General features: G+C 41.3%; 1 protein-coding gene across 13 annotated transcripts in view; it reads right to left on the reverse strand.

Annotated features, from left to right (window-relative positions):
- Window positions 1-3,890: 3,890 nt before the first annotated feature.
- Window positions 3,891-19,903, reverse strand: part of PANK1 (pantothenate kinase 1) — a 101,874-nt gene continuing 85,861 nt past the window's right edge. For all 13 annotated transcript variants that reach the window (XM_047825035.1, XM_047825033.1, XM_047825031.1 and 10 more), the window contains 5 exons: window positions 19,566-19,819; window positions 14,435-14,611; window positions 13,801-13,924; window positions 9,649-9,774; window positions 3,891-5,358 (listed from right to left, as the gene is read on the reverse strand). In XM_047825035.1, coding sequence (XP_047680991.1) covers window positions 5,299-5,358; window positions 9,649-9,774; window positions 13,801-13,924; window positions 14,435-14,611; window positions 19,566-19,819 — 741 coding nt within the window. In that variant the 3' untranslated portion in view covers window positions 3,891-5,298. The remainder of the gene's footprint in view (window positions 5,359-9,648; window positions 9,775-13,800; window positions 13,925-14,434; window positions 14,612-19,565; window positions 19,820-19,903) is intronic.

A 19,903-nucleotide genomic window follows, 5' to 3' on the forward strand; every position in this document is an offset into this window, starting at 1 on the left:
GAACTCATAAACCTTGAGATCATGACCTGAGCTGAAGCCAAGAGTCAGACACCTAACCGACTGAGCCACCCAGGCACCCCAAGAATGCTTAGGAAGATGAATTCTCACTGCAAACTCGTTGAGAATTGGTGACGACGTTAAGTGAAATAATCTCAATTCATTCTAGTTTGGAATGTTTGGTGTTTACCTGATAGAGTGAGCACAAAAAAGAGGCAAAGACTTTTAATTATCTTTTATTATTATCTTTTATTTTTGTATTGCAAGTGATGAATACTCATAAACTAACCTTTGAAAGTGTACCATAAAAGGCACTACATAAATGGTTACACTATGGCATCGCCAATATAACACTTTTGAAAAATGAAACAAATAAGTGAGGTCATTGCGGGAGTAAGTGCTTGTGGATTGGTTAAAAAATAATCCAGTCTCAATATCATAAGTAGATGCAAAAAAGTGCCGTGTGTCAGACTTGGCGCGCTCTGGAAACCACTAAATGACCCTGATAATGACAAAGGCATTGACAATAAAGATTCAAGTGAACAGCTCAAATAATACTGTTTCATGAAATGAGGGAGGAGTGAAAACGGTGCATTACTAAATGAATATTATCTCATGTAACATAATGATTTTGAACTCGTATGGGAACTAAATTGATTATTCTAAGTAAAATAAAAGGAAAATGAATTAACTTCCAAACTGTTTCCCAAACACATCTCCCATTTTTGTTGTGGAGGTGGTAGTGAATGACAGCAAGATAAACCTAATGGTCGTTCCTCAAGAGCTGAGGCCATCGTTTCATATTTGTATCTTATGCCCATCTTACTAAGGAAGTCCCTTGCCTCCCTCTCCGCCATATCACCCTGTTTCTTGTCTTCACAGCCTGATCACTAAATGCTATTTTCCTGTTTGTTTGTCGGTTCATGTGCTGAAAGTCCACCTCCCTCGTGAGAATGTAAGCCCGATGAAAGGAGGGGCCTTGCTGTCTTACTCCCACTGAACGCATCCCGGAACTTACCCAATGCCTCCCAGATCATAGGCATTATTAAATTAATTATGTCAAAACTAATTCAAACTAATTAAATTTGTCAAAACTAAATAGATGGAGTGAATAACGAGCACCTGGTAGACCCAGTAGAATATGGGCATTAGTTCAATTTTCCTCACAAATTTGGGGACGTCTTCTGATCATTGGGAGCAAAAGAGCCTTCTCTCCAAACAGTTCTCACAAGTTATGGAGTTAATGGTGATCACTGGTGTTGAAATCTTCCTAATCACTAAATGGAATCATAGCAGGGTTGTAGATATTAGCAGCCTTTGCCCTGTGGGAAATTTCTCAAGAGCTTATATAACCCTCTTAGTTACAGAGAAACGTGGTCCACTAAGCAGCTATTGCATGAGGTCTGACACAACAGAGGAACTGAAGCAAACATGAGAATAAAATGGTGCTCTATATTCAAAAGCATAATAACTGGTTTACTCCTTTACCTCAGTCGCACATTTTGCTCTGTTACCACTTTGAAGCCAGATTAATTCTAGTTTCCCTTGACTTGAAACCATTTGATGGCTCGGCCCTGACTACACAAAACACTAGAATCTTTAGCATGCAATACAACTCTTTCCATAATCTGGCTGATTTCCTCTCTCCTGGTATCTGGTTTCTCTGGCACTACCCAGGCTCTAGCTGAAGCAAACAGCTTCTAGTTCCCTGAAAAACCCAACTGTTTCTTCTCTCAATGCTTCTCTCACCCTACTCTCTCTGCTTGGGAAGCCCTGCTCTCCCCCCTCCCCGCCCTGGCCCACTCAAGTGGTCTGTACTCACTGGTTGGGACTCTATGAAAACTTCTTGATCCCCTCCTCTAGGAGAAGTGACCAGTTCCTCCTTCAGATGCAGCCCTCTCCCCTCCCGTACAGACCTCATATTGGGCCTGGCCCACACCTACTCCTGAAATTGCATTTCCTGTCGCTCTTCCCATTGTTTACACACACTGGAATCCTTGCAGCTCCTCAAAACCTCCATTCTCATTTGCCAGGAGTAAACAATGTCCTCCCAGGGATTCACACGGTGTGTTCCCGACTTCATCTGACTCCACTCAAACATCTCCTTGGAGGAGAGGTTGTCTTTGACCACTCTACCAACGATGTTTTTCCCCTTCCGCTTTCTAAATGGAACTACCCCCTCTCTCGCCCTTTACCTCACCTCATTTTCTCTTTGTAGTACTGATCTACCATTATTTATTTAGTGATTATCTATCTGTCTGTCTTCCTTCTGGAATGTAAGCTCTGGGAGGGTAGGTTTTTGTTTTGTTCTCTGTTGTAAATATTGTGAATAACACCCGTGACACTTTTTGACACAAATTGGTCTGAGACTTATCTCCCTTGCAGAACAGCAGGAGTTATAGCCAATTCCTGTTGGTTTCCTCAGCTCCTTCCTGGCGCAAAGTAGCTTCTTATTCCCTGTATGACTGGATGAGGTCAAGCATAAATTACCTGAAATAACAGTTCCCATGAAGGGGACTCTGGATCTGTGTATGCTACCTAAGCTGAAGAATACAACTATATTTCCACAATTCCTTTATCTAAAACTCCTGGCACCAGATGTTTTTCAAAATTCAGAATTGTTCGCTACTTAACATCCCTGGTAGGGTCTGGGGTGGTACCCTGTAATCAAACATATCAGTAGCTTTGCAACAAAACATGAGGAGTCCTACAGAGTGTGATGAATAATCCTGAAGTCAGCTTTGTCTGTCAAGTGAGTTATCAAGATACATTTTAAGAGTTTGGAATTTTGGAATTGTGGACACAGGGCTATGGACATGTACTAGCATAGGAAGATCTGTATCTCTGTGCTACAATGGGCTCCCCACATTCTAGAAGATTAGATACCACTGATATCACATGTTCGTTTAAGACATCTGTTTTTCTCTTCCCAGTACAGCTAACATGTCCTATATGCCAGCCTTTGTGCTAAGCTCTTTAGATATGGAGGTAAAAACTGTATGCCCCATTTTATGAACAAGGAAACCAGGGTTTAGAGAGAGGGTTTAGTGGCTTACCCACACAGCTAACCAATGGCCAAGCTAGATCCACACTGAAGCTGTCTCACAATCAAAAGCCGTGCTCTGGAACACCTGACCGTCCTGAATTCATACAGTTCAAGATAAAAATTCCTTAGTCTTGCCAAGTTTCTTTTCAATGTTGAGCCAAAGGAAAGTGTCTATGATTCAAGTGAATATAAAAATCCTTGAGCTACGAGTTTCTCATTATAAAAAAAGGCTGGCTGGCTATATGTAGCCTACATTTATCGATATTTGTATAATGGAATAATTGATTTCCTCAGCTAAACTAATGTTTTACACATTTGCAGTGAAAGATCAAGTGATTCCAGATAATTAAAAAATTATATAATTATACTAACTTGCCCTGATTTCTTCTGCAGAACCATAATCCAAGGTCTGCTATTCCCTGACAGAGGAGTGTAGGATTGATTGAGGAGAATAATAAAAAAAAAAGGCACTAATGTAGCTAATATGTACATTTTTACATTTTTCTTTTTCAAGAACATCTTAGTTGCTTGAATTTTTTAAAGCCAGGTGGAAGTTGATAAGATGTATTTGTGATGACCAAATGTTGAAATTTGGGGGGAGGGGGAACTACCAAAGATAGTAATGATATTCTGGCAATGAATCAGTTGTATAAGAACAATAAAGCTATTTTAAAAAAATCCCTGCTTAGAGCTACAAGCTTCAACTGAAGACACCCTTATGTGAAAGCCTCAAATTATGAGATGAAGAGGAGCTAAAATACAACACACACTCATTTTATGGCACAAAAGCAGATAATATGAACATGAAGATTAAGAAATGAAAATAACATATACACTAAACACATCACAACAGAAACAGGCTTTATTTCAACCAGACAAGTGAATACTTCAGTTAACATCGAGTTCTCCAAGACGTGAAGATATGGCAATTAAAGACGGTGCTCAGGAGGCAGAGAAGGAAAGATTCACCACGGAGTAATCATAGTGCCTGCAAAGATCCCTTTCAACAATATGCTCAGTTCAAAGGATTAATCAGTTCTAAGTCACTAGACCTCATGCGTTTCAATATTTGTACAAGACTCTCATTTGAAAGTTACCCATCGGTGCCAATGACATCTTTCAAAAAAGAAAAAAAATATGTATAGATAGATCAGTACCATGATTTTTTTAATATTAGAAACTGAGATTGAAATGCAGTTTTCAGTTTGAAATACTTCAAATCAAAAAAGTATTATTTAAGATGGCTTGTTACAAAGCTCCTATGTACATACGTGTACAAAACAAATAGGTGTGATTACCTGACACGTCAACCCATGACTTCTCCCCCATCTCCCAATGTGAACGGTTAATCTACTGGGAGACTTCACCCGGGAAGTTCCAATGTCCTGCATAAGGATTTGCTGCCACTCATATGGTGGGTATGAATGAGGACAGTTCATCAGAGAACACAATTTAATATAACCTAACGTAAAGTAAATCCAACAAAACACTGTATATTCATTGTATATCATTTTCAACTGTTGCCTGACTCATAAAATTCATGAACGCTTTCGATCTCGTGCTTCACTCTTAGTGAGCTGATCAGCCCCTTCATTGGTACAAACAATTATATTAAAGAAAGGTATTGGAGAGGAGAGGGAGTCATCTGACGACAGAAACAGGGGGAAGGACTCTCTTTCTCCATAAGACATTCAAACAGAAAAAAACAAGACAAAAAAAAAAGGTAAAGAAACAAACAAACAAAATAGTGTTCACAGTAAAGCATGCCAGATTTGTAGTTTCATTTGAAACCAACAGCAAATCATGAAACGTCATGATGAATATAAGTAAAGGTAAGATCTCCTAGAGTAATTACTAAATGAAGTTAAAATTACCACACTGATCAGTAAACCCCAGAAGAAAAATAAACAGCACTTACACTTCGGGTCCTTCTTAAACCTCATACAACTTTTCAAGGTTAATGCATAAAATTCATAGGTTTGGCCTCTCTGCACAAATTGTGTGTGTGTGTGTGTGTGTGTGTGTGTGTTTTAAAAATACAGTATACAGAAAAAACTCTTGTATTCCCCATTGTGAATCATAAGCTCAAAACCCAAGAGTAAAAGATCAGCTAGAAGGATTTTAAATTATTTACAAATCCAGCAGGTTCATCTGCCATAATGGCTTGGCTTCCGTCCCATAGCGACATCTACCTTCTCCAGCGACAGGTCTCAGGTCTCTGTTCTCACAGAAGGCTCTTCTATCCACTGTCATCACTACTGGTCATCAGTCATCTTGAACAGTTCCAGCAGTGCCCCAACAGCTCCGAAATAACCCTACAAAAGCAATGGGGAAACTTGTGCACGGTTATCTCTAAACAGCCAGATACCTCCTGTTTTTCATAATTCTGGGAATGCTGCCCCCTAATGTTGTAGATAAGAAAAACTTCAAACCTGAACCCTGTCATGCACAGTAGAACAATGATAATAGTATTTAGAAGATATCCATGTTTTTCTTTTTTTTTTAATGTTTATTTATTTTTGAGAGAGAGAGACAGAGTGCGAGTTGGGGAGGGACAGAGAAAGAGAGGGAGACACTGAATCCGAAGCAGGCTCCAGGTTCCGAGCCGTCAGCACAGAGCCGGATGTGGGGCTTGAACTCAGAAGACTTGGGATCATTACCTGAGCCGAAGTCAGACGCTTAACTGACTGAGCCACCCAGACGCCCCGTATACCTGGTTTTCTATATTCAATAAATTAGCTGATGTCAATAAAGTGCTTAGGAAAATGTCTGGCACTTCGTGTGTACTACATGAGTGCTGGAATTGTTAGTGTTACAATTATAAGTGTTAGTGTTTTAATTCTTGCCATGGCAAAATTCATTATTATTACCCGATGAGAAATGGAAGGTAATAAAGTAAATTTCCCCTTCAGCGTCATACGCTTGTGCCAGGGCTCAACCCCAAGCCTGTCTGACTTCAAGGTTGTGTCTCACAGGAGAGAACGCTAAGCTTCCCTCATAGATCTTGGAATGGCCTCTAAATCAGCCCGAGATTCACTTGGCTCACCCGGAAAATAAAAGCCCATATTTTTGTGAAAATGAGAGGAAATGAAAAATAAAAATTTTGAGAGAACTTGGTTTCCAAAAGGTAGCAGGCTCCGCTCGTGTTGCTGAGTCAACGGTCACCAGTGGAAATGGGAGGCAACGTGCCAGGGGTAATACTACATGGTAGGATCCCTGCTTCTGCTACCACCAGCTAACATTTCTTGAGGGTTCATAATGTGCTAAAAATTGTTCTTAAAAAAATTTTTTTTAGCGTTTATTTATTTTTGAGGGAGACAGAGCACGAATGGCGGAGGGGCCGAGAGAGAGGGAGACACAGAATCCAAGCAGGCTCCAGGCTCTGAGCTGTCCTGTCAGCACAGGGCCGATGCAGGGCTCGAACTCACAAACGGCGAGATCATGACCTGAGTCGAAGTCAGACACTTAACTGAACCACCCAGGCGTCCCCAAAATTGTTCTTCTAAAAAAAGTTTTAAAAAATGTTTATGTATTTTTGAGAGAGACAGAGAGAGAGAGTACGAGTGGGGGAGGGACAGAGAGAGAGGGAAACAAAGAATCCCGAGCAGGCTCCACACTGTCAGCGCAAATTGCAACACGGGGCTCGAACCAACCAATAGTGAGATCATGACCTGAGCTAAAATTGGATGTTCAACTGACTAAGCCACCCAGGCACTCCTACGCTAAACATTGTTCTAAGCACTTTACACGAATTTACTCATTCAATCTTCACAATAACTTTATGAGATAAATATTATTATCATCCCACTTTATGAAGACTCACACAAAGATGGAGACGTACAGTTATTGTCTAAGTTCTCCTAGTCAGTTAAGATGCTGTGCTCTTAACTGCTCAGCTGACCACTTCTCAATCCTGCTAGTGGAACGAATGAGAAGGAGTGAATGAGGACCCCTGAGGCAGGGCAGGAAAATCACCTCACCGGCACCTCCCAAAAGTTCTCTCTCCACAGTGTCCTCCAGGAAGGCCTGCCTAAGCCAGAGTGAATTTAAGAACGCAGAGAATTTTCTGAGAGATATTTACAAGGGACTATAAAAACGCCCCACTTTCATTGGCCATAAAGACTAAGTTACGATATGTGCGTAACAAAGCAAAGCCGTAGTCCACAGAGGCCTAGGATCGTACAAACTAATACAGGTGACTACATTTTCACCTACGGAAATGACTTTCCCCAAAATGATGGATCTCACTCCCTGTTTTACCACCAACTAACACCCATGTGCCTTGTAGATGGCTTTTAATTCCCGATGGCTTGCAGGGTTTGTTTTCTGCCTTAGTTGAAGAGAATCTGGACTTAGGGTTGCCAGATAAAATACAGATAAATGCCAGATAAAATAACTGTGTCCTGTGTTTTTAATCACCAAATATGGCAACTCTAGCTGAACTAGAACAGTGGTTTTCTTTTTTCATTTTAATTGCTTTTTTAAAGCTGAGATGCTTTCTTCTTTTTCAAACAAAACCTTAGGTGGAAACGATAAACAAGCAGATCAAAAGGGAGCTGCTCTGGTTGGAGGGGGAGGGGGTTAAAAGTTCTCGGACTCCATTCCCCCAAAGTTCTATCACTCCATGCTATAGGTCGGCCGACAAAACAAAAAACAAAAAACAAAAAACAAAAAAACCGGCTTTCTTTAGTATTAAGTTCTATCACTAAGCCTTAAGTCTTTCCTAGTTAAATTCTTACTGTTTTAGCTGCTTTAAGAAAACAAAATATGGGCTTAGAAAACTGTAAGTAACTTATAAATGCATCAGCGACTTTTCAAATAAATAATTCAGTTTGGAGATGAGAAAAATGCCACAGTACTTACTCATTACAAGTTTGCAATATTGGTTCTCTCAAAGTTTTTTCTGCTACAATATACCCCAGGGATTACAATATTACCTCCTGTGATAAATAAACTGTCGCTCTCTATAATACTGATTTTATTTTATTTTTAAGTTTATTTATTTATTTAGAGACAGAGCGAGCACAAACAGGGGAGGGGCAGAGAGAAGGAGAGACAGAATCCCAAGCAGGCTCCATGCCATCTGCCATCAGTGCAGAGCCTGATGCGGGTCTCAAACTCGTGAACTGTGAGATCACGACCTGAGCAGAGATCAAGATCAAGAGTTGGACACTTAACCGACTGCGCCACCCAGGCGCCCCTTAAAGTACTGATTTTAAAGGTGGTGGTGGAGGCAGTGGGCAAAAGAGAGGGAGGCCCCTCGCTTACTGTTAGAAACCTCTGATGTATAGAATTATAGAAACTCCATATAAGGGACTCTCTGAATTAACTGATCTCCGCTTCCTATGCAAACAGGTTGCTAACGCCTAGGGACACCAGCCTCTCTGGGCCACCAGGCTGCTCTGAGCAGCCCTGGCACTTCCGTTCCTGCCAGCAGAGTTGTCTGCTTGCCAAGAGTCAGCTGTGTTTATCCTCAGATTTGTTTAGGACACTTTTATTGTTAATGTCGTAATCTAATTTAATTATGTATCATCTAAACCAATAAAAAGAGTACAAAATAAATGGACACTTCTATGAAAATCCAGTTAAATTCTCAAAAAAAATTTTTTTAATGTTTATTTTTGAGAGAGAGACAGAGAGAGAGAGAGAGAGACAGAGTGTGAGCAGGGGAGGGGCAGAGAGAGAGGGAGACACAGAAGGTGAGGCAGGCTCCGGGCTCCCAGCTGTCAGCACAGAGTCCAACGTGGGGCTTGAACCCATGAACCGTGAGATCGTGACCTGAGCTGAAGTTGGATGCTTAACCAACTGAGCCACCCAGGAACCCCCAGTTAAATTCTTGAAAAAGACTGAAAAAAGGAGTCACAAACCTCTCTACGTAGGTGGATACGAAATATGAAAAGGTTGAGGAGAAAATCTAGGATTATGCAAACAAATTGCTTCATACGTATCTTTAATTTCTTAACCCATTTTAAAGACACAGATCAGACATCAAAGAAGCTATATAATACTTGCAGATTATGAAAAAAAGGGTAACAGCAGGGGCGCCTGGGTGGCTCAGTCGGTTAAGCCTCCGATTTCAGCACAGATCATGATCTCATGGTTCATGGGTTCGAGCCTCCAATTGGGCTCTGCGCTGCCAGTGCAGAGCCTGCTTGGGATTCTCTCTCTCTCTTTCTTTCTCAAAATAAATAAATAAACTTTAAAAAAAACAGAAAGCAAAACAGCAGAGTTCCAATCAGCAGAAATCCATGCTCCAGTTCCAATCCATGCTCAAAATAAACCTTGGTCCTACACTGAAAAATTTGTGAGTGAATGAACATTTATACATTTTTATATTAAAATGGTTAAAGTAGAGAGATATTTTTTAATGATTACCCATTTTACCTGATTTTTAAAATTATTACTAACCAACTACAAGTCCTGATTGTTGGAGAAGAAAGCTTCCATTTTATATATAGTTCTTCTTTATCCTTTGTCTAAGTGCAAAGTTTAAATGGCAAGTCTTTCTATTTGACCAATTTTAAAACGGAGGGACTCACTCGAAAATTAGACAACACCCAATACACTCCACGCAGGATGACTAAGTCCATGTAGACTTGACCTACCTCGTGTTCCAAAAACAGAGCTTTTAGCTGTCCTTTGGACCAAAAATCCATTGCATATGCTAGCAGTTTCATGGAGATCATATTGATTCTGAGAAAATTCCCAACAAACACAACTCTGTCAATATTCTGGAAAAAAAATTAAAGGAAAACAATGAAATGATAGTATAAAAGTAGCATGTAGCAAAGACCCAGTGTTCCATATTCCATGTGCTCCCAGGACCTTCAACAGTGAATTTTTTTAAGTGAAATTATTTCAGCATTTCCGAGAGGAAGTTGAACAAACGTCATAGCGCATTCCACAAGAATGAGAGGGTGAGATTCTGGTTGGGCGAGGCAGAGACCTCTATTGGGCTTGTTTGCAGGTATTATGTTAGATTGACTTAGGTCTGATATGAAATTCAGCTACCAACACACATATATAAAATTGTAATTGGAGTCTAATTCAGCTAAATTTGCTTATGCATTCCTCCAATCCCTCAAACTTCCAGCTATAAATTATTATTATAATCAACTCATAAATAAAACGGCAATGGTATTATTATTCATCCAACAGGTTTGCCCCATTTGCTCTGTACCAAACACCAGGAATACAAAAAGAAACAACTCCCAGTCTCTACCCTTAGGATGTAGGGTGGACTATCCTGTTTGGTCAGCATGTGGGTTAAAATATGGAAAAGAAAAATATGCTTGTAGCTTTGGTGACATGGATGTGGATTTGCATTCTGCACACACACTTAACACTGAGCTCAGCCTGACTACCATGCAGAAGTTGGTCACTACCACTCATTCACAGAGCCAGTTGCTATGGTCACTTATGTCAAATGGAAGAGAGTCTTGGAAGCTGACATTATTTTCTGTTCAGTCTATCAGGAATAATCAGGATCTAGGAACATGGCTCCTTAACCGTCTCCAGTTTTGACAGTGTAAGTTGATGAGCCCATTAATTACGGTGAAAATTTTCCATGGGTGGACGGGTGGGAGGTGGTTTTAATAAGCTTCCACAAATAACAATGGTAGCTACAAACTGCTCAGACTGAGATGTGACAAGAAACACTCAAAGTAAGAAACTCAGATTGAAGAAGAATTTAATGAAATTTAGGAGTTCTGCCTTTTCACCTAAAACAAGGAAGTCCAACTGGGACTTGACCAAAGCCCCAGTCCTGCATTACGCTGGTAATGAGCCAGAAGGAACAGAATGACAATAAAAGCTGATGGACAGTCCTCATTTCAAATAAATTCCAAGTGAGCCAAAGATATGACTATGAAAAAAAAAAAAAAAAGAAAGAAAGACTAGAGAAAATCTCAGGAAATTAGTTAAAAAAAATAATGTTGACGGGGCACCTGGGTGGCTCAGTTGGTTAAGCATCTGACTCTTGATTTCTACTCAGGTCATGATCTCACGGTTGGTGAGACTGAGCCTCGAGTTGGGCCTGCGCTGACAGCACAGAGCCTGCTTGGGACTCTCCCTCTCCCTCTGCCCCTCCCCCACTCAGGTGCATGCTGGTTCTCTTGCTCTCTCTCCCTCCCTCCCTCAAAATAAGTAAGTAAACATTTATAAAAATAAAAATAACATTGCAGTAGGAAAGATATAACACTCACATGTATTCTCATGTTAAAAAGCAAGAGGCAATATTCCCGAAAGTGCATATTGAAGTATATGAGGTAGGCTGATATAACGTCTGGTATTTGCTTTTAAATATTTTAGCAAAACAGAGAGGAGGAACAAAAGGAGGAGAGAGGAGCAGAGGGAGGAGGAAGAACAAAACTGATAAGGTGTGTGTGGCAAAGTCTTGATAACTGTTGAGTCTGGTTAATAGATATAAGGAGGTTCTTTATACCATTCTACTCCTTTACGTAGGCTTACCAATTTTCATAATAAAAAGTTGATAAACAATCAAAGCAAGACATACAATAATATGTAAAGGGTGAATTGTATGAGGTGAGATTATATCTCAATAAAAGTGTTGTTAAAAAAAAAGAATGTTGTAGAGTTTGCTGCCTTTGGAAGGAAATGTTTCTCCTTTATTGCATACAAGATAGAATAAAACCCCAAAAGTGGAGAACAATGGCTACCTCTAGTGAGGCTAACATTTCCAGATGGAAATGGAAATTTCCAGGTAGAAATACTTACTCACTTCCTCATATACCCTTTCGGTGTCTTTAGAACTCTGTGTCAGGTGCTTTTTTTTTTTTTAATGTTTATTTTTGAGAGAGAGAGAGAGCATGCGTGCGCACGGGTGCATGAGCAAGGGAGGGGCAGAAAGAGAGGGGACAGAGGATCCAAAGCGGCCTCCGTGCTGACAGCAGAAAGCCTGATGAGGGGCTTGAACTCACGAACTATGGGATCATGACCTGAGCCCAAGTCCGACGCTGGGTCCGAGGCACCCAGGCGCCCCATGTGTTTGTATTTTCTATCCAATAACATGAATAAAAAGTTTGATGTTGATGGAGAAGCACTTTACAGGATTCCAATAATCACAGCAAAAATATTTTAGAATCTGTAAACGTGGTGCCCCTCTATGAAGTAGCCGAGTTCAAGGGCTCTCCACTCTGTGACTCCAGCACGCTAAGCAATGACTGAAGAGCTCACACTATGGCTCTGACAGGAAACCCTGCTGCCACTTTGTGGTGTGCCCACAGGGAGCCTGCGCTGGCAGGTCACCGGCTAATAAAGCCCTTGCCCAAGGTCACCGGGTGGGTGATTCCTCTCATCGGCCATACTTAAAAAAGAAACCCACCATTTTTGCTACACTCCAACAATAAATGGTAGGAAATTGAGATCAAGAGTGAAAAATAAAACCAGTCGACCTCCCCCTAAAGTGATTATGATTTCTGTAAAAAGACCAGCTGGCTCACTCAAAGTGCATGGAAAGCAGGAGAAAGGGCATCTATGACCCTGTGGGGCAGGGACATTGCCATCCAGCTGACCTTTGTGAGTATGTGAGGACAGCCCACTACACACATACTGGTCAGGCTTTGTTTGGCTACCTGGAAAAAACTCCCTTTAAAGGTTAAGGTCAAAAAATAAATCCTCTGTTAAAATGAGTCCCATGACTGCAGTGGACTTTGAAAGGCACATGGCTGGAATACATTCTTTCTTTCCACTTCGGCCTTGCATTTAAACTCCTGGCCTTTCATTTAAACTCCATCTCAGGGACTTAAAAAAGTTGTGACCCTGAGCCACAGACCAGTGGCATATTCTATTCAAAGTTGTAACCCCAGAGCTCAAAGGCCGGGCTGGCACCACCCCTCATAAAGATCGCCTCTTACCGTGTTTAAAACCCCACTGTTCAACTAGGAGGGGACAGGGGCTGGTTTCTGCAGTACCTGTAATGTTCTATTTCTTGATCTGAGTGGTGGTTATACAGGTGTGTGAAAATTCAAGCTGTACACTTAGGATTTGACTGTCTTCTGTATGTATTTCTATTAAAATTATATTTTTAAGAACTCTATCACGGATGCGACTGTGATTCTTTAATATAACTTCTATTACCCGTTGCGTGTTACATGTTCCTGACCCCTTTCTTGTCTTCCTAACACAACTCAGTGGGAGCCATGCTACTTTACAGGTCTCGTCTTCCAGAAAAGAGTTCTATTTTCCTGCAGGAATTCTGCAGTGTTTCAAACCATGTTACCAAAACTTTGTCTGTCACCAGCCCCACCCCTTTTTGTGCCTGGGGCTCTGGCTGGCCTCGGCTGTAGCAAGCTCTCTATGCTTTGATAGCCCTGTACAATGCTGCTTGAACTCCATGCCACAAGGCAACACTGTAAAGAAGCTGAAAGCAGAGAGAATATCAACTATTGCAAGTGGAACACTTTACCTGCAGTTATTTGCAAGGATGCACAGTCTTTCCCTCACATTTCAGTAGGTACATGGTAATAATGATGGTCAGAGAGGCTATGGTACGTGTGGTAAATTTTACCTGGTTTCCATGATTAGATGGCTTACCATTTATTATCCAGTGCCTCTTAAAAATAAGACACATGCTCCTTTCCATTTCCCAAAACACACCCCTCATGTTCTACAAGATGTGATTTAGGACAAAGGGCAGGCTTCCCAAGGATCTACAATTTTGTCAGGGTCAACAGTTTTGCACTGCTAAAGATGATGTGTATGAATGACACAAGTCTTTCTCTGGGTTAAGGCCTTACCTCATTCAACGCACACATCCGAGCAATGGAGCCAATGTTGTTGGTGATGGTGACCAGTGTGGCTCGGGCGAGGTCTTCCTTGCTGATGGAATCTCGCTTTTCCTTACTCATCATGTTGCCAAAGCTATGTTGGAAATATTAGCGAGAGTGTTCAAAATCATCCTCAGGCAGGTCCCACGCTTTCACCAAAGTACTGTGGAAAGCCTTATGAATAACTGTTCAAGTTCAAATGACCTGATTTGGCTACCATGGTTTACAAGCAGACAGGATTACGATATGAATGGTTGGCTGCCCTTTTTTTTTTTTTTTTTAAATAGGGGCAAAGTAGCATGACTATTAATGGGAAAAAAAATTTTTTTTAATGCTCTCTAGATATATTGACAAGAATGGAACAGGGGAAACTGTTGCAGTTTTCCAGAACCTTCTTTCAAAGCTGCCCTATTTTAAGCACAAGCATCAAAGGCTAAACATCTCAGTGCTTTATAAAGGGTGGGAGATCAAGTCTAAGCTCCAATAACCATAGATACTTGCACCAGGCTGGTGGGTTGACATTTTTAAAAATAACTAAGTGAATGGCCAGGGTGGAGAGGTTGCCTTGTTTAAACACTATGGCTCCTAGCTACTTCGTCTCTACCTTGATGCTACAGCGGATCCTTGAAGGCCAAATCGTTCATAGTCTCCTCCGTAAATGTCCTTCACCAGCTTATCAACATTGGTGCTGTCGCCTTTAGCTGCCATTTCCAGAGCTTCTTCAAAGGTCTCACAACCAGTCAGCAAGCAACATAGGCCTAGGAATGTTCCACCTCCAAGACTGAAGGAACAATAAGGTTTATTTTTAAATTTTACTTTAAGATATGCCCATCCGAGTCCCCCAACTACAACAAGGTCACTAATACGGGTTAATAAAAACAGAAGAAAAACAAAGGGGCACTTGAATTTTGTGGAGGGTGCAAAATAGCTTTAGGGTAGATTGGATTAAAAAAAAAAAAAAAAGGGCAGAGGCTAAAAAGAAACACCAAGGAAAACTTGCCCCTGAATTGAAGAATAAAACCAGAGAAAGACTTTCACTGATTTCCGTTGTGAGACCTTCAGCTAGCCACTAACCTAAGAATCTCACTGAGTCTTCTCACCTATAAAATGGGGCGAATCAGGATCTCTCTTATGTAAGTGGTCTGAAAGCAGCAAATAACCAGAGAAGTGACTGCTATGAAAAAAAAGTGTAGCTTCATACAAATACTTGGAAAAAGAAACCTTGTGTACACGAAGTTCACAAGTGCAGAGCCAGACTGACCTAGGGTTGTGAGGAACAGCCTGCCCAGAAGCTGTTATCTTTTACCTTGACCTCTAGCAGACATAATCTCATTGAACCTTCTTAGAAATTTCTAAATGGAAACTACTGATGGCTCACATACTGGATTTTTTTCTGGTAGACTCTGGAAAAGGTTATTAATATTTTACTTACTACCCAGTAGTGAAAAAATTGTAACAAAGGTCATAAAACAGTTTCAATGCTCAGCTATGTTTTAAAAGCTTTCAGTCGTTTTGGGGAAAAGTCTTCTAAAATAGTCTCTTTAGACAAAATTAGAAACTAATTATGGTAGCTGAGAATGAATTTAGTTGCGTCTTAATGTCAAAGTTACGTGACAGAAAGAGAAGCAGGCTTGGAGTGGAGCTATCACCAGTGACCTCCGGGCAGGGAAAGAGGCACTGACCCAGGCCTGGGTTTCACTCTACCACGTAGACGAGCAAATGCAGAAGAGTCAATTGCTTATGTCAGTTTTGTCCTCGAGCTCCACGAGCTGCTAGCCCTGGGAAGCCCATGTGTGTTTGGGTACTGGCTTTTTAATTCTAAGAGAAAATTCAAGTGGAGGTGAAGGTTATTTTAAATTTAAATTTGAAGCAAGAAACTCTAGGGGAAACTCTATTTTCTGTCAATAACTGTCGACAAGAAGGTGCCAGATTATAGACAGGCACACAGTTCTTTAAGTTGTATCTAAAACCAAACTGTATGTGATATTTCTTAAATAGTGATTCTTACAAAAATACATACTTGATTGAAACTATAGCTCCTTGTGGAAAATTATGTAGCTAGGCACCACCAGAGGCAGCTACCCACACTGAAGGTACAGTAGCAGGAGGAAATAAAGATCTCATGGACATCCCTGCCTTGGCAAGTCCGTCACAGTAGACATTTGGATTTCCTCTAAGAAAACTTATTTACATTTAACACGGTGTGGCACACACCTTGTCGGTTTCAGTCTGCCCTCCAAAGCTAGTATATTTTAGTGGGGACAATTTTTCGTTTGCGTGCCATCTGGATTTGTCTCTGTATGTTTTTAAGTCATTTCTCATGCTTCTAGCTGCTTTCATCCATGCTCATAACCTTTCTTTGAACATCAGGTATTCCTGTCAACCAAGGCAGTCAACAACCTACTCTCAATCTAGGCAACCGGAGACATTGGCGGACTTAGAAAGAAGGCAAATCGTCAACTGATGTGTTGGTATGAGTGGACACGGACGAGTGCTTTGTGTGGCTGGAAGATGACCCGTGGCTCCAGACAAAGCATCGGGGCTGCGTGGGGAAAGCGAGCATGCATGTGCGTCGCTGGCACGCTGCAGATGGGAGGAAAGGACGCACAGTCGCAGAAGAGCACTTTATTAATATCCTCAACCTGCTAACCAGGATTTAATCAAAGTGATTCTCTCGCTCATGATCAGGTACATCAGTTTGTTTCCATAGACACGGTAAGACCCTCAGCCAACTGGAGACAAAAACATACTGCCAGGGAGCAGCTGTCGAATAGCATCATCATCATTTTTTTTTTTTTTTTTCCAAAAACCAACAACCTTGTAGTGAGGGATTTTAGGGAAAAAGAGAAGAAACCTTCAATTACTGGGGGCTTGTGCCCTTAAAATAGATTCCAGAACAATGAGATGAGCTGCGCTATTGCTTTCACCTAAGTTCCAAAATTCTTTACATTCCCCTTTTAATAATCTGCACATTCCAACAATGGCAGCTGTAAAGTCCTCTTTTTTCTTTAGCTTCTACAATAAAATTGGAGTAGTGTCAATAGAACAAAAAAGGGGTCACTACCTCATCTAGGATGCGATAAAATTACACATAACATGAAACGAACCATTTAAAATCGTATGCTTAAGGGGCGCCTGGGTGGCTCAGTCAGTTTAGCGTCCGACTTTGGCTCAGGTCATGATCTCGCAGTTTGTGAGTTTGAGCCCCATGTCCGGCTCTGTGTTGATCGCTCAGAGCCTGGAGCCTGCTTCGGATTCTGTGTTTCCCTCTCTCTCTGCCCCTCCCCTCTCTCTGTCTCTCTGTCTCTCTCTCAAAAATAAATAAACATTAAAAAAATAATAAAGTACTATATGCTAACTAATTTGGATGTAAATTAAAAAAAATAAAAAATAAAATTAAAAAAAATAATAAAGTCATATGCTTCAAAGAAACTGATCTCCTGTAATGATGTGGCTTCCTAAAAATAAAAATGTTTGAGAAAATAGAGTATAACATAATCACAAAAAACCTGGGGTTATAGCCACCAGTTCACAATAGCAGTAGTAAACTTAAAGCTGAAGCCATTTGCTTAGATCAGTGATTCCCAAAGTGTGTTTTACAAACTGACGTTTGTTGCCGACCATAATAGTTTATTTATATCGGTGCTTTTGTAACTTGGAAGCCTTTGGCAGAACAACTCTGGTCGGCCAAGGAGGAGCTGCAGCCCACAGAACTGATGTTTCCTTTCCTTCCCCTACCTGTGGCAGCCCTCGAAAGGGCTCTCTATGAACCTTCAGTCGGCTATAGCATGTTTCCCAAACTACTGGTCGAAAAGCATTTGCAGAGTAACTTGGATATCCAGACAGGGTCTGTTGATGGTTGCAACACACCGGTCATTCATGGGCATTTACCAATAATGGGAATTCATGAGCATGATTACACATGTAATAGAAGCCAAACACCACAATTAGCTCATTAGCAGCTGTTCAAGAAGATGATCTAGATTCCTGGAACTTCCAAGTTTGAGAAAATAGAATTGTGATTGTGATGCATGAATTTGCTAAGTGTTAATCAACGAAATTATAAATATCTCTAACTGAGGAAAAGTGTTTATTTAGCTTGTTACCTTGGGACTAGCTCCTACCAATCAAGGACTCCTTCTGGGAAGAAGTCTGTAGTTTCTTCAAAACTGTACTTGTATTAGGAGATCACTCTCTAAGGTAAAACCAGCTTGGCCGAAATATTCATTTGTCTTTGACACTCCTGACAGTCTTAATACAGTCGTGGGACAGCTGTGATTCTTCTGTGAGCAAGGAAGCTTAGTTCTGTATGCTCACTGAGAAAATGTGTGCCGAGTAGCGATTAACATTCGATATTCTGAACACAAGCAGGATTCAGTCGGAGTGTGTGTGTGTGTGTGTGTGTGTGTGTGTGTATGTGTGTGTGTGCGCACGCACATGCCAGGGTTCCTCAACAGCAGTACTATTGACTTTTGGGGTTCAGTACCTTTTTGTTGTTGGGGGCTTCCCTGTGCTTTGTAGGATATTTAGCGGTGTCCCTGGCCTCTAGCCACCAGATGCCAGTCACACCCCACATCCGATTATGACAACCAAAAAAAAAAAAAAAAAAAAAATGTCTCCAGACATTGCCCAAGTCTCCTGGAGGATTAAATCTTCCCTTCCCCAGTGGTGAATCACACTGACTAATGCGGACCCATCACAGGGCAGAGAAATACGTCCGAAAAACAGTGCTCTTCTCCTAATGGGGAAGTAATAGTGGAGGATTTCAGCACTAGAAATGCCCATAGAAACGACCTAAGAAAGAACCCCCTTTGTGGCACAAACAAGGGCACTGAGGCCCAGAGAAGTTCCACGATATCTTCATCTATTAACAACGATGGGTTTGATACCATGTCCAAAACCATGCATTCCACCTGGCACTGTTTCCTTAAGTTATTCCTCCAAAAACGGGTTCTGTGCTCCAATTGGTGGGAGAAACACTTCACACCGAATCCTTCACTTAGAAGTAAGAGAAACTTCCTAGATTTTGTTTACACTAGCATTTCTCAGAGATTTCTGACACTGGATTCTTTTGCCCCTGTGGAATCACTACGAACAGGAAGCTGGGCACAACTGCCCTTGGGCGTGCGCGCGCTAAAAGCAAGGCGCCCCGCCCCAGTGCAGCTGCGGCAGTGTCTTCCCGTCAGTTGCACTTGCAGAGACCCTGTGCCCTGTGCCAACCATTCTGGCTTTCAGCTGGAGCATTTAACTCAGGGTAAAAAAAAAAAAAAAACAAACCATTTTTTGTAAACCCAGTTTGCTTTACTGGTTGCAGTGGTGATTTATGTCAAGCCATGCATCCTGTGCCAGGCACCAAGGAAATTCCAAGAGAAGGTTTCTTCCGAAGCCCTCTCTGACCATCCCAAGCATCCTTTCTTCTGAATTCTACTCTCTTATTGTCCCTGCCATTCATTTGGCACTTAACATGGACTACCTTCTGTTTGGTGTGTGCTAATCCTTCCCTCAACCTGACCAGTTTCCAGCAGGGTAAGGACTGTGTTTTATTCCCCTTTATATAAAGCATCCTTCTACTCTTTTAACATATCATGCAAGAAATCCTTTCTGGTTGGCTGAGGAGCGTAAGATCCTTCTTTTAAAAATGTACTCAGTACAGAGAATCTTTTTACAAACTGGTCTTCAAGAGAGACGCCTGGATTTAAGTACAGAAAGGTTCTTCTAGTAGAAACCATGTTTACCTGGTCCCTGTAACTCTCTTATAGTTGTCCTTGGAGTACACTGCTAGGATGCTGACACCCGAGCCCATGTTCACCAGCAACATAGGGTATGGGTTATCAAGGCAGTACGGCTTTTTTTGACACAATTCAGGATTTGTGGGATTTTCAAAATAGTAACATTCTGGCTTGCCATTGAAGCCAATGGAGTCGACGTAAAGCAGGCCCTGAATCAGACAGTCCAGTTCATCCAGTTTATGGAGCTGCAGGTCAGCAATCTGAAAGAGAACAAAACCTCATGAGAGAGGCTATGACCACTTCCGGGGAAGCCCCGTAGGCTTTTAGCTGGACTTAAAAATGTG

The sequence above is a fragment of the Prionailurus viverrinus genome, chromosome D2, assembly GCF_022837055.1.
Source record: "Prionailurus viverrinus isolate Anna chromosome D2, UM_Priviv_1.0, whole genome shotgun sequence".
In the NCBI taxonomy this organism is placed as follows: Eukaryota; Metazoa; Chordata; class Mammalia; order Carnivora; family Felidae; genus Prionailurus; species Prionailurus viverrinus.